This window comes from Podarcis gaigeae, assembly GCF_964106915.1.
Source record: "Podarcis gaigeae genome assembly, chromosome: 6".
Classification (NCBI taxonomy): Eukaryota; Metazoa; Chordata; class Lepidosauria; order Squamata; family Lacertidae; genus Podarcis; species Podarcis gaigeae.
Genome location: NC_139682.1, coordinates 25,414,094 through 25,441,956, shown reverse-complemented (window position 1 = coordinate 25,441,956; position 27,863 = coordinate 25,414,094). Strand labels below are relative to the sequence as shown.

At 43.5% G+C, this 27,863-nt stretch overlaps 1 protein-coding gene across 5 annotated transcripts in view; it reads left to right on the top strand.

Annotated features, from left to right (window-relative positions):
* The window catches only part of PPP1R16B (protein phosphatase 1 regulatory subunit 16B), a 109,538-nt gene that overhangs the window by 65,588 nt on the left and 16,087 nt on the right, over positions 1-27,863 (top strand). For 2 of the 5 annotated variants that reach the window (XM_083746241.1, XM_083746242.1), the window contains exon 3: positions 26,841-26,911. In XM_083746241.1, coding sequence (XP_083602367.1) covers positions 26,841-26,911 — 71 coding nt within the window. Of the gene's footprint in view, positions 1-16,446; positions 16,592-16,875; positions 17,068-19,163; positions 19,391-26,840; positions 26,912-27,863 lie in introns of those variants that run through there. The other 3 variants (XM_083746245.1, XM_083746244.1, XM_083746243.1) reach the window with 3 other exon arrangements.

Here is a 27,863-nt window from a genome sequence, read left to right as displayed (position 1 = left end):
TAACAGTGCCAAATGTAGCACAGGCAGCAGAAGCTTTCGTGGCACTCCTGGACTGGTGGAGAAGGGGCCTATCTTGTCATAGCAAAAGTCAGGCCTAACCTTCTGCTCCCAGGAGTTCCATTTTTGCTACTTCCGCTTCTCGCAGGTCTCTCAGTTTGCACTTTATGAGATGCATGCAAACATAGTTCTGCACTGGACCATGAAAGTGATTAATAGGCATGGCTCACATAACTGTATCATAAACATCTGCAAGCAAGTTTGACCACTGCCAAATATATATGCATATACATAGTCCTTGGGCTGAAAGATTCCCCACCCCTGATCTGGGTCCTGTGGAGTACCCAGAATAGTTGCTTTCATGATTGACAGCACTGGGCATACTAGAATGTCATTACTAACCTTTCTGCCACTGTGCAAGTACTATTTCAAACGCTCTTGCAGCAAAACCATTTCTAGTTGCTTGCATTTTTTCCTAAAAATGAAAAAGCCTTTCCTTTCCTTAAGGCTTTGATTGTTTTGTTTCTCTTGTGCTGCATTTCCTGAAAGCTTCAGAAGAATACCAACGTCTGGCTTCCTGTTCAATAGCTACGGCTGATCTGTTATCGTTTCCGTTGAAAGAGAGAGTGAGAGAGAAGCAGCTGAGAGGCCAATTTTGAGTGGAAAAGAGCTACTCTTTAAGGGTTAAGCAGCCCACATGTATGTATGCCCTTCTTTAAACCCAGGGATAGGGTACCTCAGGACTGGGGAGGAAGAGGATTCAGCCTTTTCCCTGTCCCTTGGCACACTCTCCTCTCAGCAGTCTTGCTTTGCAGCCTCCTTGAGTGGTTTTTTGCCTGGCTGGAATGTGTCGTGGAACTCTGATGATGCCTGTCCTGGTTGGGGAACAGAGAAGATGGTGTGTGTAGTAACGAGTTGTTTGTTATTGCTTGCCACCAAATGCACAAGAAAAGCTCCCATGTTTATTCCTTGTTTTTCCCCAATAGTTTCCAGTTGACATTCACACTCCTTGTACTTGCAGTTGGATGCAGCTGTCAATTTCAGTTTTTCTCTGTTTCTCATTTCTGAGTTAGATTCTTCACATTTCTGCACCGCTTTCCAATTTTTCTTAATCGGTTCCTCATGAAAATTCATCAGTATTCTCGTGTGAAATTCCCCTAGCTTTCAGTTTTGTATGCAATAAAACACATATTTTTGCAAGCAGATTTCCCTGCCACAGTGCAGTTTTGTATGTTATTTTCACTAATATATGTATTTCTGCACAGATGACTTGGCCAGTTTTTGCATTGCAAAATTCAGACAAGTGTAGATTTTGAAAGATAGCTGTGCTTTGGTTTGTATATTGTTTCTGGAAGTGCAGGTTCCATAGGTTTATATTAAAATTGTGATCTGAACCAAATTTGCAACCCATCCCAACCTGTAGAACACACACGAACCTCTGAGCCTGACTTCTGTCTCACGGCATATACAGATTGGTGTTGGAATCAGATTCTGCTCTTTCTCTTAGATACTATCAACCCTCAGTTTGTGGGCATCTGACGTCAATACGTCTGCGCAGGTTCCATGGGTTTGATTCTGATATATATCTTATCAGTGGAGAATATAAAGAGAAATTGGTGTGGTAAAGAGTGATATTCTTTCAAACTGCTACATCTCAGGGAAATGGACACTGGGCTAGTTTTCTTTCACAGTGGTACTTCTCTAGTCCTTGCATTGTCACTGCCTGCTTTCTGCATTGCGCTGAACTGCTGGTGCGAGTGAACGAGAATGTGCAGCAAGTTTCTTCTACTGTGGCCAAGGGAAATCGAAACTGTTGATTCCTCCATGACATGATGCTCTTAACAGAACAGGAAACTCCTGCTGCTTATAAGCAGGAAACTCCAGGGTGTGTGCTAAGCGTAAGTGGTATTTTTGTTATTGTTGCTAAAATTGTCATTCTCTCCTTCGCCCATGATGCTTCTTTGTTTTTAAGGATTTAAATCTTAATGTCCAGTGGCAAAGAAACTGACTTGTGAAAAAGAAAGTCCTAGGTTTAAATTTTGTCTCTCCAGCAAACTCACTAGGTGAGCTTTCAAAATTAGCTGCTTACCTGCAGCATCAAACTGAATCATCAATGTGGGGTTCTTCTTTGTATTTTGTACATTCTGTAGCACTAAAGAGTAGTTAACAATTGGGGGGGGGGAGAATATTCACAGATAGGAGGATGCTTTAATCACCTCTGATTAAAAGTCATTGGTATGGAGATTAGCAGCTTCACCACTGGAAAGGGCATCAGATCAGAGGCTCTGCAAGCGTATTCACAGGATCACTAGATACTGGATGAACTGCCTTTTCATGTTAACATTTTTTTTTACTGGTCTTAATTTCAGCCAGAGTACAGCAGGATTTAGTTACAGAATCCTTACAGCCACAGCTTAATGTCAGAAAAAATTACCTTAGAGCATACACAGAAAGTACTCCCTTCACCACAATGTAACCTTCATCTAAACCAGAATTATAGGCTATTCCCTCAAGGCCCCTTCTCCACCAGCCCAGGAGTGCCATGAAAGCTTCCGCTGCCTGTCCCACATTTGGTACTGTTATCAGGAATATGGTTGATATTTTTTGGAAAACACTACTAGTGTTTTTTTCTGCTAATTTCTCTCTACAGCACATGCAGAAGCCGCCTTCTTGACCACTGGACCCACTATTAGCCTCGTCCACTCAATCTTCCTTTGCATGCAGGGGAAATCCCTAACTCAGCAAGGGCTTGAGACCCATCAACTACCCTCACCTGGTGTACCCAGCCAGTCAAAGCAGTTTCCCAGGGTGTGCCTTCTGTCACATGCTGACAGTTTCTAAGAGCCTCAGGTGAGAGCTGAGTGTAGGGTGGGGATCAAAGGTGGACAACCTATCCCAGAAGGAGCATGACGTGTCCATCACCAGAGGTACCACCCCTTCCCTAACATCCCATAGACCCCCTACATGCAGAAATGCTACAAGAATAATAATAGAGTTCAAAATTGCCATAGTCCAACAGGATTGTTGAAAAAGAACCATTTCAGAATACATGGGTAGATACCACTGAGGTCTTTGAGATTCATTGCCATATCTCCTGTATTTTTTAAGAAGATGAGTATGGGGTGCTCTGAATTGCATTTGGGACTATCATGCATGAGGAAGGGGAGCGGACCCTTTCACTGTTTTCTGGTAATGAATAATCCCCCAACTGCTATTTGTTCCAATAGGAAAAAAGCATCCTGATGAATCCCACACACCCAACTTCGATTGCCACAGACACAATTCCCCTACCCACATCTGCATGGCTGGTTTTTTAAAAGAGGGGGAAATTTGATCACAGTTCTTGGACTTCTTGCCTACCTTGGTCTTTATTTAACAGTAAATTGATGCCTAATGTGTGAACAAACCTTAAAATAACTCTTTCAGCAGAACAGTGCAATGCTAGGAATGTATTTGGGGCACACACACCTTGTCTAAGTAGATAGTTAAGAGGCAACTAAATGATGATCAAAGCCAGAAGCCGCGGCTGGAAAGACCGGTGAGCAATAGTCCCTTCTCGACTCCAAATTGCTTTCATTTTTCTCTTTCAGCTGGTGTTAAAGCAAAAGCCCAGGTCAGCAAGTTTTCGTCGGATCCTATTTTTCTTACGAAAGGAAAATGTCATCTGTGAGCTTGCGCAGATTATTCTACACGAGAAGTTAAAATCAATTTGGCACTGATCTCATTTAACATGGCAGGTCAGTGTCAGCCTGCCGTATTAGCTCTCTTGATGAAACCTGAGGAATGTCCTTCCAGGTATTAAAAAAAGTGAAATCCTGGTAATGGCATATTGAGTGTAGGCAGTAGAGTAAACTGCAGAGGGATCTAGAGCCAAAGGTGGCCTTGCACGCTTTTGCTGATTTTTAAAATTCACTCAAAATCCTGTTGTTACCAAGGGTTGAAGTTGCTGAAAATCTTGCCGTTGAGCTTATTCACATGGGCTCCCCCCCCAAAAAAAATTCCCATCTTACTCCTTAATCTTGATGAAAAGTGGGGTTTCCCCCATGTTTTGCTAGAACTGTGAACAATTCTCACATTTAAAAAATAAAATTAAACCAGCAGTTCAGGAATAGCTTGGACATACCGTATTGGCCCAGATATAAGCCGCACCCGAATATAAGCCACACCTTTAAAATTGGAGGGGGGGTGAGACAAAAAGAAAAAATACCTGAATATAAGCCACTCCCTTCCTCGCTGCTCCTGGCTGCCTGGGGGCGGGGGCGGGGTGTGCTGCGTTGCTGGTGGCCTTTCCCCTTCCTCACTCTCCCATCCCAGCCTTTGGGGAGAGGACAGGGGACTATGCGCAGGGCGGGCACCGCTTTGCCACACTCCTGGTGCTGTTTGCCCCGTGCTCCTGGCTGCATACCATAAGGCCTGAATATAAGCTGTACTTTAACTTTTGATGGTTGGAATTTGGCGGAAAAGTGAGGCTTATATTCAGGCCAATACGGTATGTGGGTGCAAGACACAAGAGAACAGAACAAAGCTCAGTGGGTTGGAACCATAAAATTCCATCTTTAAAATGGATTTCCCCTCCATCTCTGGTGGTTCAGGGTTGTATTCTGAGTGAATAGTTTCCATTTCCAATGGCAAAAGAGTTCTTGCTCCATAGTATGCTTCTGAATACCAGTAGTACCGTATTTTTTGCCCTATAGGACACACTTTTCCCCCTCCAAAAATGAAGGGGAAATGTGTGTGCGTCCTATGGGGCGAATGCAGGCTTTCGCTGAAGCCTGGAGAGCGAGAGGCGTCGGTAACCCTAACCCTCCGGAGGACGCCCCATGCTTCGCGCAAGTGTCCGCAAGCCTTGCGCGCCCGGGGGGAGTTCTCACGGGCACGCAAGGCTTGCGGGGGGCAGCCTGTTCTGGGGGCTGGGGTTGGGGGAAGCTTGGGCTTCCCCCGCCCCAGCCCCACGGCTGGGGGGGGAATAATTTTTTTTATTCATTCCCCCCCCCCCAAAAATGAGGTGCGTCCTATGGGCCAGTGCGCCCTATGGGCCAAAAATACGGTATTTCCAGGTAGTATGCCTCTTCTTTGTGGGGAGTGATCTTTTTTTCCCCTGGGCCAACATTGGGGTGCGGGGCAGGTAAATCCTGGATTTGGAAAGTAGCATTCTTTAAAACTAGGTTCCTTGGCATCTGCTTCCCAGATTGAATATTGGGGAACTAGAGGGTTGCGGGGAGTATTATTCAAGACCATTTGCATATGTGTTACAATCACACACACACACACACACACACACACACACACACAAAGAGAGAGAGATTCTTTTGCCAGTTGCTTTTCTATGAACAATTATAACCCAATGCTACATTTCTGATCAGAGATGTGGGACAGCAAAAGGCTAGCTACCAGGAAATTCTTTTGGACGAGATGATGATTATACCTTGAGAGTCACCCCTAGTCTTCCTATGGAGCTGACAACTCGTGTCAGTATCAAGAGCTGAAGGAGATTGCAGGGGGGTGCCAATCTGTGAACCTTCAGTTAGTTCTGGGCAGAGGAAGGAAAGATCTTCACAGAGAGAGGCCAGTGAAACCTCAAATTACCAGTTGGGCAGGTAATTCACCCCATAAAAGCTTTTAGGAGTCTGGATCAAGCTTGTTTGCTGGTCTGAGCTTTTCCCATTGTCTATAGATTACTTTTGCCTTCCCCCTACCCTGCTTGTTGCCTTGTCTCCCTCATTCCTCCTCCCAATGTGCAAAGGAGTCCAAGTGTTACAGCTTGTCATAACCTCTCTCCTATTGTCACATGCTCATTCATTAAAGAATACACACACACACACACACACACACACACACACACACAATTACAGTGGTACCTCGGGTTAAGAACTTAATTCGTTCTGGAGGTCTGTTCTTAACCTGAAACTGTTCTTAACCTGAAGCACCACTTTAGCTAATGGGACCTGCTGCTGCTGCTGCGCCGCCGCTGCACAATTTCTGCTCTCATCCTGAAGCAAAGTTCTTAACCCGAGGTAATATTTCTGGGTTAGTGGAGTCTGTAACCTGAAGCGGATGTAACCCAAGGTACCACTGTACCTGATATGCTGCTTGTGGTGTACCAATGTGTGAGAGTGATGTGTCTTTCCCCCTGTTTTTTTTTTATTTAGTGTTTTTCTTTCTATACATGCTCCATGAATCTAGGGGTAATTGTAGCTCCATACAGCATGCAACGTACAGTGTGTGTGTGTTGGTGTGTGTGTGCAGCTATAAAAGGGCATGTGAATATCTTGTACTTTATAAGATGTGCTGTAGTTACATGATATATGCAAGTGTCCTTATGCTCAGTTTTTGCTCCGATGTGAAGTGTCCCTTAGGAGGACTGAGTTGAGAGACCGTGACCTTTTCAGACATTTCTCTCTTTCATCTAACTTTCAGTGTGTTTACATGTTCAAGGGAGACTGAAGAGAGTTCAGGGATTGTCTCTGCAGGATTACTAAACCTGTAAATTGACTCCAAGCTGGTATGAGAAAGGAAGAGTTTGGTTTTAATTGTTAATGTCTGTAAACCACCTTTCATCCATATGGATGGGAGAAGTTCCCGTTGACCTCAATCTGATGTGGATTTTGCCCTTAGAATGCAAACATTTCTTTGCCTTGGTTTCATTTCCAGTTAATGTCATGAAAGTAGCAACTCCTGTGACTTACTGCTCTAATTCTGGAGTGATAATGGAGTTCAGCAGCCATTACCTTGGCATCCTGCTATATTTATCTCTCTTCCTTCATGGCTATTGTGGTGTGTGTGTGTGTTTGTGTGTGAGAGAATTTTCTCTCTTTCAGGTTCTACTCAGGGTCCCAAAAGTAACACAAACCAGCAGAGGTGGAAGAGGTACTGTTGCTTCCAAAGTGTCTGGTTTTGCATTACAAGTGTTGAGTGCTGGAATATCATGACCCTAGAGACCAGCAGCAATTAAGACTCAAATTTGGAGGCTGCAGTCTCCAGATGGAGAGCCAGGCTACCGGAGACTGGAAAACCATTGCACCTGAGATTGATGGACCCAGAACAACCTCCCATCCTGCCAGGGCCTGTAGGGCCAGAGGCTGGACTTTAAGGGAGTGCCTTCCTCCAAAGAACCTAATGCCTCTCACAGTACCTCACTGGTCAGGAGGCCATGGAAAGGGTCCCATCTTCAGGCCAGAGTGCTAGCCATTTAAGCATCTGAGATGATCCAGAATGGGGTGGAGTTTGGAAGATGTAATCTAAGGGCAGAGACTTGAAAAGGCTCAGTCTATTGGCAACTTTAGTTGGAGAAAGTTGCTCACTTGGAGCTATCCCTGGTCCTGCAACTCTTGCTCTGTGGAATCAGTCATCAGTTTAGAGCATACCAGAGAGGCTTCTGTGCTTGATTCAGATGTTGATCTAAGTCAGGCATGGCCAAACTTGGCCCTCCAGCTGTTTTGGGACTACAACTCCCATCATCCCTAGCTAACAGGACCAGTCGTCAGGGATGATGGGAATTGTAGTCTCAAAACAGCTGGAGGACCAAGTTTGGCCATGCCTGATCTATAATAATAATAATAATAATAATTTATTATTTGTACCCCGCCCATCTGGCTGGGTTTCCCCAGCCACTCTGGGCGGCTTCCACAGAGACCAAAAATACACTAAAATGTCACACATTAAAAACTTCCCTGAACAGGGCTGCCTTAAGATGTCTTCTGAATGTCAGGTAGTTGTTTATTTCTTTGACATCTGATGGGAGGGCGTTGCACAGGCAGGGCGCCACTACCGAGAAGGCCCTCTGCCTTGTTCCCTGTAGCTTTGCTTCTCGCAATGAGGGAACCGCCAGAAGGCCCTCAGCGCTGGATCTCAACGTCCGGGCAGAACTATGGGGGTGAAGAAGCTCCTTCAGGTATACTAAGTCAAGATCCTCCAGATGTTGTTGGATTCTAGTTCCCATCAGTTCAAGCCATCATGGTTAGTGGTCAAAAATGATGGGAGGTGTAGTCCCAGGGCTTTTTTTTCCAGCCAGAACTCAGCAGAGCTCAGTTCCGGCACCTCTTAGGTGGGCACCATTGCCTTCCTAAGAGAATGAGGGAGGGGTTCATGATGAGTTCCTGCACCTCTTTATCTAGAAAAATAGCACTGTGCACAATACTTGCAGTGCCACCAGTTTCCCATCCCTGTTTGGACAGGGGTATCCTGAAGATAACTCCATCTTGGAGCACTTTTAAGACCTTGAAGGTCAAAACCACCACTTTGAATCTGGCCTCATAGGGTGCAGCAAAGTATTCTGGTCAAAGAAGATGGCTTCTCTCCCACAGCTTGTAAGCTTTGATTCCTTTATTGAACCCAGGAAGAGAATGTTATGAAACTCTCAGTCATCCTCTTCCACTAATGATTCATAGATGCTAGGGTGACCATGTGCCCTACTTTATAATAATATTTTATTCTTTTTTCCATATAGAAAGTTACATTTGTTACTCAAGTACTGTATTATGAAGACTTAGCCCTCTATTTAAAGGGCTGTCCAGGTTAAAGAAGAAGAAACACAGGGGCCTTGAAGTTGCCCATCAACATTTCACACCTGGACAGCAGACTGTGTGTGCCCACCTGTTCACAGTCTTCCCCATTATGGTGGGATCTATTGCATTTTTATTGGAATTATAGTAATTATTTTGCAGATTGCATATATGCATACCAATTTTCGTATGCAGATATGTGCCCCCTTTTGTCCTGCATTTTGGTGATATATTTTTTCTTCTTTTTCCAGATGTAGGAAGTCACCCTACTATTTTCACTGTGCTGATCAGTTAGTGCTTAAAATAGCATTGAATAGATTTTGGCATTTTATCCAATATTTCACAGTAAAGGAGTGATGTGTTGCCACTTTCCGTTGCTAAAACCTCTTGACATCCCTTGGACATGATTGTGTGGAGTCAAGGAGCCATTCGTATGCCATTGTTAAAAATAAACTGTCTCCTCAATTTGGCTAGATCCAAGCTTCTGTTATGCAGTTGGTCTCATCGGCAAAGTTGTGGTTCAGAAGTCTGCCGAACCAGAAATGTAGGCTGTCTCTAAATTGCAATAATTTGGTCTTTTAAAAAAAATAAAATAAAAAAGCTCGCAACTTTGCCACATTAATCTAAGCCCTTGCCTCCTAATTAGAAGTGACTCATGGCTCCCCGGGAAAGTTGGTGTGATCTATGTCTGTAGCATATAATTATCTCTCTCTTCCGTGGAGCAGTATAGGCAGCCACTTAAGCATTAATTAACTTTAATGAACTTACTGAGATCAACTTTGGCTTCTGGAGCAGTTTGGTTTATGCTGTAAATTTTGAAGACAAAACACTGCGCTGTGGGATTAAGTAATACCCTACAGCCAGCCTTGGGGCGTCCCATCTTTGTCCCTTCTCTGGGGCCACTTTTGAAATGCCAGCTTGTTCCCTCCTGTCATGAAGAACTGGGGTGGACTTATTAGCAACAGCAAAATGCATGGGATTAAATCCACCATGTGTTATTAATCTTGGCAAGCTAATGAGAGGTTAATGAACATAGTTCAGTTGCTAAATTAAATGCAATGGGTCCCTTGCTTTCTAATAACTGAGCGTTTGGAGCAAAACAAATTGTTTTGAGTAGCAGAAGTGTGTTCTGGTTGCAATTGCCTTCATTCTTACAAGCCGCACTGAACACAGTTGGACTTAACACCTGAGCATGGAACTAGGTTATCCTCTTGCTGGAAGACATGGCACTCTGTCTTTGCCTTTCCCCTGCATTTCCCCTTTGCCTTGCCTTTTTTGGATTTGTGGATCTCTTAAGGTAACATTATATGACCTGGGAACATTTGATTTGCAGGCATTGTTAAACTGAAGCAGGGCGTAGGCCTCAGTCATGAACCTTACTAGGAGGGCAGTGGGAGCCTCTTCTAAACTGGTCTTGAGCACTTTGAAGGAAGGATGGGATAGACCAAGAATCATAGAATTGTAGAGTTGGAAGGGATCACAAGAATCTTCTAGTCCCACAACCCTGAGATTAAGAGTCTCTTGCTCTAAAGTATGTTCAAATGCTGTAAAATGAACAGAATAGTGCATATACCGGTTATTAATTGTGTTTATACCCTACCTTTCCTACAAAGTGGCCAATTCGGTGTTTATGATTCTCCCTCTTCATTTTATCCTCACAATAACCTTGTGAGTGAGGCTAGGCTGAGAGTAACTGTGAGCCAATGAGACCCAGTGATTCATGGCTGAGTAGGGATTTTAATATGTGTCTCTCTGGACCTAGTTTGACACCCTAACCATATCTCCTAGGGACTAGTATGTGCACAGCTAAATGATACCCCGTGCTAAATAATTACTTATATTACCCCAGCTGCGAAAGCTCCTCCAAAATTGTGAGTTCAGAGGTGATTTAGTAAGTGGTTCTTTTTGGCATTTCTCGTATTGTGAATTCTGCTCGAGGCCTAAATTGCACATAATGTACATGAGATTCCTTTCTGTTTCTGTCCTGCATTAGCAACATTCACAGCTTCAAGGCATTTTAGTGTCAAAGTGTGGGAACTTGCTCATACTTTGGCAAGTCTCCAGGGGGAAATGGGAGCTCTGTGTTGTCAGCATAGTAGGTGCCAGTACTTTAATAATGATGGCAGCACTTAGCGCTTTGGGGAGTTCAAAGCCCTTCACGTACATCATTTGGTTGTAGTTCTTCCAGCAGCCCCACTGCTATTATGCTCACGTTGCAGGAGGCTGTAAGCTGAAGCTGACAGAGAATCGCCTAAGGCCACCTAGCTAGGTCGTGACTGGGAAGAGACTTCCTGGTTCGCAGCTTGGCCTCCTATCCATTACGCTATACTCGCTCTTGGGGTCTTGTTGCCCTAGCTTTCACTGTGCAGCTCAGCTGAAATATTGGGTCCAGCAACAAAAGCTCCTGCTGGATCAAGCCCCAAACCCGTAGAGTCCAGCACTCTAATCTCACAATGGTCAAACAGATCCCTGTGGGATGACCATAAACAGGAAATGAGCACGATAGTCCTTGCCCTGCTTCTGATGCCCAGCAACACAAGAGGTAGAATATGGCCGCAGAGGGCTCTTTCCCTCCATGAATTTGCCTAATCCTCTTTGGAAGCCATCCAAGTTGGTGCCATCTAACTGGGATCTGTCTAGTCAAGTGACAAAGGTGTGGTGACAGGCCTAGAGACCTGTGAGGTAAAGTTAAATTAGTTAGGTACGGTTAGCCCTGAGGTAGAAGATACAATTATGAGGCAAAATGGCAGTCCTCTCCAGGCATGGAGGACACGGGTGGCGTTGTGGGTTAAACCACAGAGCCTAGGACTTGCCAATCAGAAGGTCGGCAGTTTGAATCCCCGTGACAGGGTGAGCTCCCGTTCCTTGGTCCCTGCTCCTGCCAACCTAGCAGTTCGAAAGCATATCAAAGTGCAAGTAGATAAATAGGTACCGCTCCGGCGGGAAGGTAGACGGTGTTTCCGTGCGCTGCTGTGGTTTGCCAGAAGCAGCTTGGTCATGCTGGCCACATGACCTGGAAGCTGTCTGTGGACAAACACCGGCTCCCTCGGCCAATAAAGCGAGATGAGCGCCGCAACCCCAGAGTCGGTCACGACTGGACCTAATGGTCAGGGGTCCCTTTACCTTTACTCCAGGCATGGGGAGGGATGTCATGCAGATCATGGCACAAACTTGTTTTCTATTGATCTGGAGGGCAGGGCCTGAACCAGTGGGTTTAAATTGGAAGAAAGGGGTTTCAACTAATCATTAGGAGTAGCCCATGTCATCTGATTGCCCTCCAGTTTCTGTTTCTCATTGAGACTCAGCAATGTTCATCACAATATGTTTTATAAACATGCAACACCAGGTGGTGCCAGAGAGCAATAAAGGAATTTATATGGATTTTTACATAGGTTCCCCCCCTTTTGTTGTAATAATTTAATTTCTGACTTATTTATAGCATTTTATCCTGTGTCTGGATACACCCCTGGACAGATGAAAAACATCAGTTGACTTTTCCCCTTTCATATTGTAAGATCGGCAGTTCAAATCCGCACAACAGGGTGAGCTCCCGTTGCTCTGTCCCAGCTCCTGCCAACTTAGTAGTTCGAAAGCACGCCAGTGCAAGTAGATAAATAGGTCCTGCTGTGGCGGGAAGGTAAACATCGTTTCCGTTCGCTCTGGTTTCCGTCATGGTGTTCCATTGCAACAGAAGTGGTTTAGTCATGCTGGCCACATGACCCGGAAAGCTGTCTGTGGACAAACGCCAGCTCCCTCGGCCTGAAAGCGAGATGAGTGCCACACCCCATAGTCACCTTTGACTGGACTTAATCGTCCAGGGGTCCTTTACCTTTTACCTTACCTCCCTTCCATAAAGTCCATCTGCAGTTATTGTTTAAGAAAGGCTGAGGTAACTCTCACACAAGATACAGCACAAGAGTGCCTCCAATGATCCTTTTCATGTGTGCATGCACCACATAGGAACACTGATGTGGGGTAGAAAGGGAGCCGTTTTAAAGTGGAAGGCTTTCCAACCCTGATTTTAGCCTGAGGTGTGAAAAGGCACTGGCTGAGGGTTCCTGTCTTTGCTGTTGATTCCAAAGGGTGTTTCTTCCTGCTCTCTGAGGAGCTGTGCAGCAGCTGCCTTAAGCACAGCCTGACTGTTAACATGGTGTCAGGCTGCACAGGAGATCATGTTGCAGACAGCTAGACGGGGAATTCTTCGGTTGCTTTGCTAATTATGATCACTATAGTTCCCCGCTCCCTTTTGAATTTCAGGCCTAGTAGACTGCATCTGGTGTAGTTCTTTAATTTAGATTTTGTATTTACACAGCTGGAGTGCTTATACATTTGGATTGTGGGGAGATGCAGGTTCAAGGCCTTTGCTTACCTGAGAGCAGACTATTTTCCTTCCATGATTGCAGGGGCAGAAACAGCCCTGTTGTCGAAAAGGTGAGCAGGTGTGGGTTTTTGCCTGACGGTTATCTTCACATACGGCTAGAGATTTGATTAGCAGAAAACACTGTTTCTTTTATTTTGACATGAGAGTTAAGCATGCAGACCCCTTTATCCTGTTTGAGGTTCCACATATATCAAAATAGACCAAACGTCATACATTAGCAATATATTTGAATTGGTTTTAACACAGGGATAAGGGAACAAAATTTCCATCATTCCTAACCAACCTACATGGCTGTTGTGAGTTGGATAACTGCATGTTCCTCAACCCTGGTTAAACCCTTGGCTATGCTGGCTGGGGCTGATGGAGTTCAACAAACATCTGGAGGGCCAGAGGTTTGCTCACCTCTGCTCTAACTGCTATTGAAGGATAAATTTCCTATGCATCAGAACTTTGATATGCACGTACTTTATGTAGCCTTTGTTTGAAGACGGAGAGAGGAAGAGAAGTGCTCAGATTTTCTTACTATTAAAAAATAAAATTCTAGAGAACATGAGTAGTGGTTAGGAAATTATAGTTGTAAAGGTCAGCATTGAGAATCTATATTTTTGCTTTTTTCCTATCAATGCAAGTAACTGTTGCTATGCAGGTAACTACCAACAAATACTTGATTTTGACTGGAACATGCCAAGTTGGCTGGCAAAGCATGTGCCGTAATTCCCTCAGGCCTGCCATAGCGATGCTTTCAATATGCATTTTCATTAAATAAAGGAAGAAAGGAAATAATTCATTTTGTTCTTCATGTTTTCAGACTGAACCTTTAATGCATGAACTAAATGTAGACAAACACCAACTTGTGGGATTATGGAGTTAGGTATTGTATTGAACTGCCTATACTTCCATCATTTTTCTCACTATAAAACAATTTATAATTAGGAATGTCAAAAGAACCCACTAGTTCAGCATCTCTTTTCCTGCAGTGGTCAAGGAGAATCATAGAATGGATGGGACCACAAGGATCATCTGATTGCAATGCAGGAATCTTTTGTCCAATTTGGGGCTTGAACCCGCGACCTTGAGATTAAGAGTCACATGCTCTACCTCAGTTGTTCTATTTACAGCGTATTTCACTTTATGAAGAATGTAATGTCATTATCATTATTATTATTTAGACAATTAATATAATGCTTAATTGCAATAGTCTCTAAGTGGCGTACAAAGAAGATAGTACAGTGAAAATCGAAAACAATTAAAACTATAAAATCAGATTTCAGCTAAAATGCCTGCTGATTTTTTATTTTATTTTTTTAAGTATTCGGTAGATGCCAGACATTCAGTAAGGAGGGGGCCTGTTTGACCTCAATCAGTGATCAGGCAGGGAATATAAGAGTTTCCATCTTGGTAGCAGCACAGTTCAAGGTGGACTTTTGTAGCACTTGCATTGATACACATTTGCATGCCTTCTAACCATTGCAGCTTATCAGTTCAAAGCACTTTCCCTGAGCTTAGCTAAGAGTTGCCCTCTTTGGTTAACATTGATACTCACCTTTCATCTCCTAACCTCAGTCTGCAGGACCAGACATATTTGCATCTCTGAAATCCCCGCTCCCAGAGCCCTTCCTGGTATAGATGGCGCACACACAGTGCGCTGCTTGAGAGCTACATGTATTGGAGGAATATTCCCCAGGGATTATGACTTACTTTGAAATCCGGCTTCACTGATTTTACAGAGTTCACTGGTTCTGTTCTGTTGTTACACAGAAGGACTACAGATCCCTCAAAGTAAGCACCATGATTTTCTCAAGAAAATATGCTGAGGCTCCTGCCAGAAACCCGTTGGTAGCATCTTGAAATATGTTGGCACGCCAACCTTTTTGCCTTTGCCAGCAAAGAACGAGGTCACATTTTACCCACATGACAACCACACCTGCGCTTGCAGTCTGGACAGTGAACTTCTGGGGTCCACAGTGTACTGCGTCAAAGAAATACAGCATTACATGCATGCCTGCTCCCTTGCACGAAGCTGGCTCACTGTGCCTCGCCCTCTCTGCCAAATAAACATAATACTTGGTCCTTGTGTTGAGAGGCGGTGGCAAGTGGGCCTTTATGGGTCAGTATGGAGATGACAGAAGGGATCACTGTAGACTCCTTGAATCATAAAACTTTTAACCCTGTTGACATATTAACATGCACCATTTGAGGTTTGGGTGGGACCCTCACCTTCCAGCACCCTCATGCCATTCATGCTTGCCTGAGTAACATCATGGGAAGAATATTTCCAGCTACCCCCCTCCCCTGCCTCTGGAAGCCTTATAAGAAGCTGCCAAAGGAAAGGGACTGTGAGTAACATCACAGGGTGAGCTGCTGCCTGAAGGTGATGCCCAAACGAGCCGTGTTCCTTTGGGGAAACTGAGGCCTAGACATCTGATCTGCTGAGCTTGATTCTAGGTTAATTTGCAGCAAACATACCAGCAGCAGCCAGAACATCGAGGACCAAGGTGAAACTGTTCAGACTCCCTTGTTTTTGCTACTGCCCAGAGGTTTAATACTACTGTGTATGACATTGAATTTTTTATTTTTCATTTGCTGTTAAATTTGCTGGATGTTGCTGTTTTATTGCTGCTGTTATGAAATTATTCTTGAAATGGTTGAATTTTGGGGGTGTATTTTTCTAAGCTGCTTTGAGCATAATTTTTTTTGCGGCACATAAAGTGGTGGCTGTGATAATGATTGTAGAAGCAGAAAAGCTTTAAGACATTTTTCATTCTCTTGCTCTTCCGGGGGGGGGGGGGAGCATTCCTTATTAGGGATCCATATGACGTACGGGCAGTTTACTATTTGCAATATCATTTGGAGCAACCCAAATATCATATTTTGGGGCCTGGGGGCGATGCAATCGCTGCAAAAGATTTACCCTGGAATGGAAAATTTAAGTGAGAAGTGCAGGAATGTCCAGTGAGCAGGAAAGCTTCACGGATCTTTCTTGCCTATATTTCTTTTCTGGCATGATGTTTTCCAGGTGTGTTTCTCCATATAAGTAATTCTAAAAGCACTTCTTGGAGAAAAGCCAAGTTTTTGTATGAAGTTATTGTCTTGTTTAATGACATGCATCTTAGAGTTGATGAAGTGCTCAGTGAAGACGAAAGCTAGGCCAAAAGTTCAAATGAGCTTGGAAGAATGGAACAGGGGTAAAATGCCCTTTTGCCTGCTGCTGCTACCTCTACTTGCATTCTTGCAGCAACAAGAGCAGGGCTCCTCCTAGCTGTTTTCTTCTCCTCCCGGCAGCTGCTAGTCTCCATTTTGTTCCTTGCATAGTGCCATTGTGACCAGCGGCAGAGCGGAGCAAGCCAATCGGGCGCCTGTGCCCTGCGCCCAGGGGCACAGCCAGCTGGGGCAGGATGCTCTGAGGGGCCTCTGAGGAGTCTTCTTGCCTCCTCACACTCAGCCGTCCTACAGTTTGGGGGGGGGGAGGCAGCAGGTGGACCATTTGGGGCAGCGCAGTAACCTGCGGGTGCCCAAGCCACTGCGTCACTCCCAGGAGAGACGTGTGGCTCAGGTGCAGTGCAAGGACCGTGGTGAGTGCTGCCTGGCATTTTGTCACCCCCCTCAGTGGTGACACCTGGAGTAGACCACCCCTACCGCACCCCCTTCCTCCGCCCCTGATTGTGACCAGTGTTCTCTTCTCATGTAGCATGCTTTAGTGTGGCATCCTGAGGTGGGGTCAACCTAGTCAACCTAGCAGTTTGAAAGCACGTCAAAGTGCAAATAGATAAATAGGTACAGCTCCAGCGGGAAGGTAAACGGTGTTTCCGTGTGCTGCTCTGGTTCTCCAGAAGCAGCTTAGTCATCCTGGCCACGTGACCCGGAAGCTGTCTGTGGACAAATGCCGGCTCCCTCAACCTATAGAGTGAGATGAGCGCCGCAACCCCAGAGTCGTCCACAACTGGACCTAATGGTCAGGAGTACCTTTACCTTTACCTTTAAGGCCATATTCACATATTATGGATATGTGTCAAGGCACAGTGAATTTGCATGGATTACCTCTGCCACTGACATCCACAGCTACATTTGAAAATGAGAATAGAGTCTCTGCATGTACAGGTGTATGCATATAAAGCTCTCTCCTTGTGATCAGGAACCCTGAAAAATCAAAGTCTCCAATCATGTACCAAGAGTCCTACTTACCTACAGGTATATGGGAGTGGGGCGGTCTGTTTTGACCTTAAAATGAATGTGTGGAGGTCAAGGGTGGTAGTCATAGAATCATAAACTTGTAGAGTTGGAAGGGACCCCGAGAGTCAGCTAGTCCAGCCCCTTTGCAGTCACAACTTGCTGTTGCATACTTGAAGCTTGTGTTTCCATTTCCATCCTCTGTGTATTCATTAACCATGGAATTGTTATGGTTTTGTGTTTGTGTTCAACATTATACACCGTGACATCACATCCAGTGAAGCATATGTGTAGGATCTGGGTGCAAGGTAGATTCTTGCCCTACCCCATAAGTTTTGTTTTCATCTTACGTTTCCAGATATGGTCAGCCAGTCACCACAAATCACCATGCCATAAAATGTTGAATGAATGGATATAAAATTAAACCTTAGGAATAGCTTTCCTTAGCAAACTCTTCTGCAAATGTGCAGATGGTATCTAAGTTTCAAATATGAATACATTATCAACTTAATAATGATTGAAAAAATTCCATTAACTTTCCCAGTTTTGGTAGGTTCAATTTTTGGTGTATTTGTCTTTCAGTTTTCTGAGATTCGCTCACCAGGCTCTTGTTGCCTCAGAGTTAATTTAAATGTTTACATTCTCTTCCCAAATAGGTTTCTTAGAAGAAGCATTTGTTTAAATGGGCTTGACTGTACTGCTGAGATAAAGAGCTTTCCAGGCTCATCAGAATATATGTTTTCACGCAGTTTTGCATCTCAAGTCTCCAGAATAAAACAACTGCTGGGAATCATATTGGAAATATTCTTCACTTTGCAATTCCACAAATACACATTTTATTATAGTTTCAAAGAGAAGTTGCCCTCAAGCAGAGACATTGTTTTGGATGCCAGAGCAAAGATTAAAGCTAAGGGTGCTTTTTTTATATATGTAAAAAAGATATATCTATGAAAGAAAAGTGAATAGAAACAGCTTCAGCTATATTAACTCTGATCCATTAAAACATATTCTTTCAGCATGGTATGCCCTAAATACTTTGTATGCCCTACAATTCCCATCATCCCTGGCCATTGGCCAGGCTGTCTGATGTTGATGTGGATTATAGTCCAAAATACATGGAGGCTACAAGACCAGGGGAGATTGTGATATAATGATTCTTGTCTTTGTACCTGCTAAGACAAGTAAGACCAGGGGCAGCCCGTGCATGTGAAGCCATTTGTCTCAGGAAGCCAAACCAATCCCCTTCCCTTGCCCTCACTGCTGCGACTGTGCCCATGCTACTGCATTGTGGTGGCAGCGTGGGTACAGCCTCAGGTTGAGGAGACAGTTGTGGTGACAGGGCTGGCAGCAGTAGGCGCACCACAGTGGAGGCAGGGAGGGGGCAAGGTGGGACCCCAGATCTGTAGGGGGCATGGGCATCTTGGCCAGCCCTGAGTAAGGCCAAGGTTCTGGCTACACATTAGGCTGGCAGATCTGGGATTGATCTCTTATATCTAACATTATTTTTACTAAATATAACTATGGGATATTGCTGGTCTGAATGGGGAAGTGGCTTGGATACTTTCCCCCTGATCTAAACCTCCCTTACGGAAGATATTTGTTCTGTGGGGTGAGGGGTGGGAACATACAGGCACTGTATCATGCCTTAATTTCCCCCTCCAAAACAAATAGCACCTGGGGGAGGATTAATTTGTGAAAACAGCATATAAAAAAGGGTTTAAAAAAGTCGCAATGTCACTTCCTCAATGAAATTGCAACCCTTGTGTTTGCATCTATCACCAATCTCCCTGGATAAATTGAAGCTTGGTGATCAGTTCGATGAATTTTTTCCTGGCACAGGCACCAGGTAGCGTATTTTATCACATATTCTGATATGGAACTTGATAACCTTGGTGTCTGTGACAGGTGGAAGGAATATGATAACCAAACTTACGGCACCTGCAGCAACTTTCCTTCCTTAAAATTCAGTATTAAGTTAACACAGATTCGACAGCAGGAAAAGTTGGATTCTGTGACTTGTACACAGTCTGCAGAATGAGCACACTTTCACCCACGGTTCTCTATTTTGCATAATGTATTCTGCTTCTGATAGTTACACCAGAAGTACCCTGTTGGATCAGAGCGCAGGCTCATCGAAGCCAGCATCCTGTTCCCCACAGTGCCAATAAGATACTCATTGAAAGCCCTGCAAGCAAGACATGGAGGCAATAGCCCTCCCTTGCTGCTGTCCCCTAATGACTGGTATGGGACTCCAACTCCCATGAGCCAAAGCCATAATGGCAGATGGTGAGAAAGGATGGACACTGTAGTCCAACAACATCCAGAGGGCCACAGATACTTGAAAGTGAGTGTGGCCTCCTCAAACCTAAGGACTGTATGAGCTACTCGGGGAAGTGGAGTGGGGTATTGCTGTTACTAATCTGCCTTCAGCCCTAGGGAATATATAGCATAGGTGATGTTTGAACTGGAGGGCTTCCTGGTCCAAAGATTATTCAATTCGCCCCCGGACTACACTATCTCTAAATGTGACAGTCTCTGACATGTACTTGCCAAACGTATGTGAATTAGAAGTGACTTTTGGTTCGCCGTGTTCACAAATTAATTGGTGCCATGTGCAGTGTGGAGTTATGCAGTACAAGGTGTGAAAAAGTCCAGAGCCTGTTTCTTTTGTAAACTTGATATTACTTGTTTTGCAATCAGTCTCATTGTTCCTTCTGCACTGAACCAGTGAGTCAGTTTCCGTTGTTTGTGTGATTTGATATTTTTTTTTGAACAGTTATACAAGAGACAGAAAACACAAAGCTTACTGCAGGAGGTGTGGGCATATATTTTACTTAATAACAGTGGAGTCGGTTGCAATTTGACTGTGACTTTGAGCATGGGAGGTGGGAAAGAGATGGTCTAGAAAATAGTTTTTTGTGTGGGCAGCCTTAACAACAGGGTACCAAAGATCTTTCAAAGGAGACCGAGGACAGAAAGAATGCTGTAAAGCAAAAAGGTTGTTGAAAGTTCAGCAAGGCAAATTAACTGCTGGCTCCCAAAACATTAGGTTATTATCAGACCTTATAGGTGCACTAAAAAACAAGGTGTGTGTGCACGCTTGCCTCTTTTACAAGTTACACGGTCTATGACTATTTTGAAATGCAGTTGCCATCCAATTAAATATATCTTAAGTTGATTAATTGTAAGAGTAGGGCCATTGCTAGGCACCTAAAGGACTTGGGGTGGATGCTGATGACACATATTTGCATAATATTTCCATATGCTAATATAGATGCATCTGGCCAGTTTAAGATGGCAGTGTATTTTGCAGTGTGTCCTGCCAATGGGTATGCAAAGTTCTTGAAAGAGGGAAATGGGTAGGAAAACCAGGGCTGGTGCAAAAGACCCCAGGCTACTCTCTATTAACTCACCAGCTGAAGATCAATGATCTATGTACTTGATGATGCACCAAATTTAATGCATTTTTGTGTATTTTTACAGCCAAGCACTATATTGCAAAATTTGGAAAAGTGCAAAATCTGAAGGATAGCTTGAATACAGTGGTACCTTGGTTCTCAAACTTAATCCATTCTGGAAGTCCATTCCAAAACCAAAGCGTTCCAAAACCAAGGCATGATTTCCGATAGAAAGTAATGCAAAATGGAGTAACCCATTCCAGACTTTAAAAAACAACCCCTAAAACAGCAATTTCACATGAATTTTACTATCTAACAAGAATATTGATCCATAAAATGAAAGCAAGAATCAATGTACTGCACTATAAAATAAATAAGACGGTATTGTAGATGCTAAAAATGATCATCTATACCGTCACAAAAACAGATTAACCGAAAAAGCCTCAAAAACAAAAAAGCAAAATAAATAGCAAAAACAAAAGCGCCAAACTTAATCCATTCCAGAAGTCTGTTTGACATCTGAAATGTTTGAAGACCAAGGTGCAGCTTCTGATTGGTGCAGGCACCCCAAAAACAATAGCCGACAGCCGCATCAGACGTTTGGCTTCCAAAAAATGTTCACAAACTGGAACACTTACTTCTGGGTTTTCGGCGTTTGGGAACCAAGGCGCTTGAGAACCAAAGCACTTGAGAACCAAGTTACCACTGTAATCTGAAGGATATTTCTGTTCCAATCTGCACATCAGTTCAGCAGGCATGGATCAGGCCAGTTTGCACAGAAATTGCATTCCTCCAGCTCCTACACTTTTCTGTGGCTGTTGAACACCAGTGTCTAAGCAGTCTGACGCAGTGGCAAAGTGAAAGCTTGCACACAGATGGAGGTCTGAAATGTAACTGAAAGGTCAACAGTGTGTTTTCTAGGAGTGATAACTCCTCAGGACTAAGCAGTAATCTGAAAGCAAAGAGGCTTTGTCAAGAGATATTCATGAAAAAGAAATGTGGGGGGGGCGGGGCAAGAGAGAGAGAGATTCTGGAATGAGGCAACAGTCTAGCAGTTTATCTTAGCTGTGTGAAATTTCCTCTTGCACATGGCCTCAGTAAGGAACAGATGGTACCTTGGAGGCCCAAATCCTTGCACAGCCATACCATATTGTGTAGCTGGCACAATGAAGGCTGTGCATTATAGGCATGAGGTAGTCTCTTTGGGCTTTGAACTCTTTGAGCCTTGAGGAATCTTTTGGAAATGTGTCTGGATTCCTGGCTCAGCAGGTAAGACTGGCCGTATATCATAGATTGTGATAAAGAAGCTGTGTTCAGAAGCAGAGCCAGCCCTGAGGAATGATTGGATGCTCTCAGATAAGAGAAGTAGGCCTGATGTACTAGAACAAGCTGCAGCTATATATCACGGTGCATGACCCTTCGAGCAGTTAAAAGTGCAAACCTAAACAGTCAAATTTAACAGTAAAAGAATGTGGCTAGTGAAGCAGAAGTTGCTGCATGCTATTTGCTAAAGTAGAGTGGGCCTGCAACTTATGCTCACTCCCAGCACTTGTGATCGCAACCTTACATGGGTGGGTGAGAGAATAAATAAATGGAAGTGGAATCTACACACATATAAGAACCATTTAATTTTTTTTTAAAGTGTTTTAAAAAATACATGGAATTTTCCATAAGGCTCACCATCGCTATCTAGTATCACCTTGCAGCTGTATAGCTGAGTCCAGAGAGGGGAAAACACAGCATTCCCTGCTTTCCATTTATTTATGTCAGTAATTGGGCTGGCAGGTGAAGTTCCGCCTGCCTCTACAGTGTGCGAATGGAGAACTAAGCTTCAATGCTCTGGGTTTTCAAATATCCTGAAAATTATAATGGCAAGGATTTTCTATGACCTCACAGAACTCCTGCTCCCAGGGTATCCTAGGGGAAGAGTGTAACAATAGAAGCAGTATAATATTGGAGTACATTTTGCAGTTCTTTGCATTCTTGAAGTTCCTTTGCTGTAGTCACTGAGGATCTGTTGCCAGAACACTGTTGCAGAATCTTGGTGGATTGTAATGAGGTGTGGCAGAAACACCAACCTGCTGCCACTGCCAAGTCTGCAGGAATACAATCCTACGTACGCCTGGCCCATTCATGGCATCTTCTCCATCAGCTGGAAACTGGCCATTAGCCTGAAAACACTCTGAAATTTGCAGGGCCTCCTGAGCACCACTGTATTTGTAACTGAGAGTTAATGTTCTGAACGATGATAAAATATCAGATGGCTCACTCAGAGCCATATGGTTAGCAACCTGTGTTTCAGAAATATATAAGTCAGCTTCTTACTTGGTTTGTAGAGGGATGGTCATGCATGTATTTATCTACAGTGTGAATAGAGCAAATTATTTTCTCTTTTTTGGGGGGGGGAGGGGTAAAAGGAACAAATTCCCCATTAAACCTTAATCTTTACTTACAGCTGACTAAGCTATTCCAGAAAGCCACCATAGCATCGTGGGTTGGTGAAATAAGGGAAACTGTCGTGTGATCATTCACTGCATCTAATCCTCACAAACAACATCCTACCAGTGTTGGGAGCCTATCCCATCTGCGCTACAAAACAGTTGATGTGAGCAACTGCATCCCAGGGGTGATCAGAATGATTTGTATGCACGGTGAGCTGGCTCTTGAAAATAGCAACATGCCCATGCTAAAATTATGTGTAACTCATAACTTCTCCCCAAACTTGCCAGGACATTATGGAAAATAGAATGGAGAAAGAGACTAATGTCTCCTCCTCCTCACTGTCTTACAGTTACAACCATTTGGACCTTGCCATCCGGTGGAATTGATGATTGAGAACAGGCAAAAGGAAAAATTCTTTCACCCAGTACATGCTCGTAGGATGTGGGGCTCGCCACTAGTTTAGATGACGTTTGTGGAGAATAGACCTAACAATGAATCATGGAATTGTAGTGTTGGAAGGGACCTCAACCCCCTGCAATGCAGGAATCTCAGCTAAAACATCCATGACAGACAGCCATCCAACTAACCTCTGCTTAAAAACCTCCAATAAAGGAGAGTTCATAACTTCCTGAAAGAGACTGTCCTACTGTCAAACAGCTCTTAATGTCAGAAAGTTCTTCCTGATATTCTTGATGTACAAGAAGATCCTTTCTTGTAATTTGAGGCTATTGGTTTGGCACCTTCTCGTGAGCCTGGGGAACCCAGTTCCTCCCAGCAGAACAAGGAGGGCACAGGGTGGAAGCTATGGAATGGAGGACGAGTACCCACCTGTAGACCAAAGGGTTAGTCTTTTAAGACTAGTTATCCACAAAGGGGTGGAGCCTGGGAGAAGTAGCCTGGATGCAGATGCTTTTAAGGGCTCAGGGCAGACCCATACCTGCATTTCAAGCAGGTTCAATGCACATTTAAAGTGCATGACTTTCCCCCAGGATTCTTTGGGGGAAGTCATGTGCAGGGTCTCAATCTGCCCTCAGCTTGCCCTCAACCCTCAAGGAGTACTCAGACCTGTCAGTGGTCCTGCAGCCACTGACCTGCCTTGCTCCCTTCCCTGTGGGATCCTGCATTGGGCAGGGAACCTCTGAAAACATATGTTGGACATAAAACTGGAGAGGTCTGCTGCCTTCATTAATAGGTTTTACAGATAAAAGGGGAATGCCATTGTTAGCAATGGAAAATATATAGTTCCATGGGCTCTTTTTATGACTTACACATACATGGTACTTCTCCTAAAATATCATCGTCAACGGAGAAAGGAATAGAACTGGCAAGTTTCGTTTATTTTGACATTTGTTCTCAAATATAAGTGGGGAGGGGAGAACTGACAAGATTAATCTCCGCACAGTAACAGGATCATATCACTGAAAGCAGGGTCAACATGATTATACAGATCCCCGTGTCATTAGTACACAATGGCTTTTAAATGAGCCAGATTGAATTAAGCTTCCTAATGGAAATCACATCCAAAGTAAACAAGAGCAAACCAGAGCCTCTGTTGAGTGACACATCTATCCATCAGTTGGTATTAGAAGGGCAGGGCGGTGTGGTTAGCCAGCCAGCAGCAGAAGCATAAACATAAATTTAGATTTGCTAGATGGGTTGCACAAGTTATCTAAACTGGATATACTGTGAGGTGCAGTTCGACTGCATATGCCATACATGCTGGTTAAGCTCATTTTGATTTTCAAATTTTTTTTTTTTTGGAGGAGAAGGATGGGAAAGGGGTAGAGGGAAAAACCCATAAAAGTATAAGGCTATCTTGTTATATATTTAGTATTTCTGAGAGTACACTGCCTTTTTAAGGGATACACCTAAGATGTTTTAAGTAGAGCTGCACCAAGTTTTTGTGCATTGTTCTTTTTTTAAAAAAATGTTTTGAAATGTGTGCGCGCACACACACACACACACACAGAGAGAGAGAGAGAGAGAGCAGCTAAGCAAGTTACAGGAACTTGGAAGGCATTTTTCCTCCATCTATCTCCTGAATCCTATTCATAATTACAAATTTGTAAACACACATTCACAGGTCTGTTGTATTAGGGTTGTCTGAGGGAGAACTAGGCTGCCTGTGTCTTCAAGAAGAGTGCTGTGTGAGCCAGTTTTGTGTTCTGCAAATTACACTAATGTGCTGATGTGGAGGTAGAGGAAGACCCAGTCTCCTGGGTCCTCCTGTGTGTTGCCCCTCGTCTGTTCTGTTCAATGAGGTCCCGGATTCTTGATCATGCCATCCTCTCTGTGTAGCTGGGAGAATATTTAGAGGGCATTCCCATCTCACATTACTGCATTGTGTAGACTAGACCACCATTCTGAGGGTTCCTAAGGTAAACAGTCATAATGATTAAGCCATGTTATGGATCAGTTCATTTGTCCATTTGAAAATGATAAAGGTAGATAATGCACTTTTGGTATCGCAAATGCCTAACACGTTGTGGTAATCCAACCCATGCATTGACAGGGTTTTTCTTTTTACATAAAATAACAAAGTATGATCACCTTTGAGCATTCGCTGTTCCTAGCAATAACAAACATCAGTTATCTCATGGCTTTACATTGTCAACCACCACCCTCATCTAATTGTTTACGTCAGTGGACCTTAGAGACAGAATGCATATATAGGGTGGCATCCAGTGCTATTCCTACTCAGAGTAGATCCACTGATGTTAATTGAGATGACTAAAATAGGTTCATCAATAGGTCTACTCTATGTAGAGCCAGCACTGGAGACAACCCATTGCCCATGACATCTGTGATTTCAATTTATTTAGACACATCTTTTAGGTCTTCGCTTGTAATTTGAATAGCTGACAGAGAAGTAGCTTTTTAATACTCACATTTCCTCCTGTAATGTACTTGATACAGCTTATGTTGTACACCATATAGGCTGTGTGCACAGCCTTTTAATGGAGTGCTCATTTAGTTCCTTTTAAAGCTCTTCATTTTGTAGCCTTCCTTCCCCTTAAGGTTTATATATCCTTGGTCAGCATAATACTGGTTCTTTAGTAGCACTGGCTCCCCCAAGCCATTGGAGGGGAGAGGAAATGAGAATGATTATCTTCTTGGCTTGTGTATTCATTCGTTCAGGAACATTACAAAGGGGTGAGCAAAATCCTAAAAGCAGTGCTTTCATTGACAAAATGTTGTTGGTGATTCAAAAACCAGACCCATGGAGGACCAGTTCATGGCTCTTGCAGCCTAATCTTGTGCAAAAGTCCCAATATATTCAGTGAGATTCTTCTAAAAGTTGGATTAAAATACAATTTAAAAACAACATCCATGTAAGCATGTATAAGATTGCAGCCTTAGCCACATTGCTTTGGTATTCCATGGTAGTAGAGTTCTGGACCTGAAGACAAGAAGGGTTGTATTTTGGAATGCTCCTACTCAACACGTTTAGTGTATGTAGGAACTAGCTGATGGGGGATACATGTTTAATAGCTTCTTGCCATTGGATAATTTAACTCATGCATGGAGGTATTTGGGTCTTGGTGTGTATTTGTGTGTTTTTATGTATGGAGGTGTTCAGACATATAACCCTTTCACTGCAGTAAAAGTAATACTGTTCAGAATTCTATCTCCTCAGTTTAGAATGTAACCTTGCATACTAATAGTGGACTCATTCACCAGATGTCAATCCTTATGTGGTCAAAATAACACCATCCACAAAGGAAATTTCAACAGGCATGGGAGAATCCCATTCTGTAGAACAGCCTCATAATAATTGATATTTGTCAGCCTCAAGGCTGTTGTTGTAACCCTGCAAGAGTCATTTATTGGCTTGGGCATTTTAGCTATTGAAATCCTCTCTTTATTCTTTGTTGCCAGTTGTTTGTTCCATCTGAAGGTGAAATTAGCGATAATATTTACTGAGGACAAACTTCTCTGTTTTGTCTCTTGCAGTCTGTTATTTATTGAACAACAACTTCAGCCCAGACCTGTGCAATGAAGATGGATTAACTGCACTGCATCAGGTAAGTGTTTAGGGAAGGTGAAGTGTGACATCAGGCAGGGTCAGATGAAAGAAAATGCTCACGTAGGCTGTTGCCATGCTGTCAATGTAGCACGGGGGGAATGAACTAGAACTGCAGAAAGTCCCCAGTTACTTAGTAAGCCAAAGGAGATAAAAGGTTAATGTAGTTTGTGTTGATCTGTAGAAAAGAATAAACAGGGAACACACCTAGGATTCTGGGACAGAGAAAAAAAATAGTTGCTCCTCATTTTTGAAAAGACAAAGCTTGGCTGCTTTGGGTTTGCCCCTGATGTAGGTCATACCTTGGAAGTGGAACAGAATCCGTTCCGGAAGTCCGTTCGACTTCCAAAATGTTCGAAAACCAAAGCGTGGCTTCTGATTGGGTGCTGGAAGCCCCGTCAGATGTTCGGCTTCCAAAAATAGTTTGAAAATCGGAACAGTCACTTCCGGGTTTGCAGCGTTTGGAAGCCAAAACGTTCGAGAACTAAGCTGTTTGAAAACCAAGGTACGACTGTCTTTTGTGACATTTTGTTGGGTCCTAATAAAGCTATTACCTGACTGGGATTTCAATAAACTAACTTACATTTTACTTGTTACCATTTGGAAAGCTGGCTGTACACCATTGGTTGACCACCATTGGCACACACACACACACACACACACACAGACACACACACACACCCCTACAAATAATTTCACCTGTTGTTTTATATAGATGGTATCTAACACCGAGTAAATTGGCAAAAATGTATAAATCAAAATCAAATAAATGTTGGAAATACAAAGAGAAAGAAGATACTTTCTACCATATCTGGTGTTCTTGTATTAAGGTTAAAGCTTACTGGGAAATGATATATAATTAATTGAAAAAGATGTTTAAAATAACATTTGCCAAAGGAACCAGAAGCTTTCATTCTTGGAATTATAGGGGTAGAACTACCTAAACAGTACAG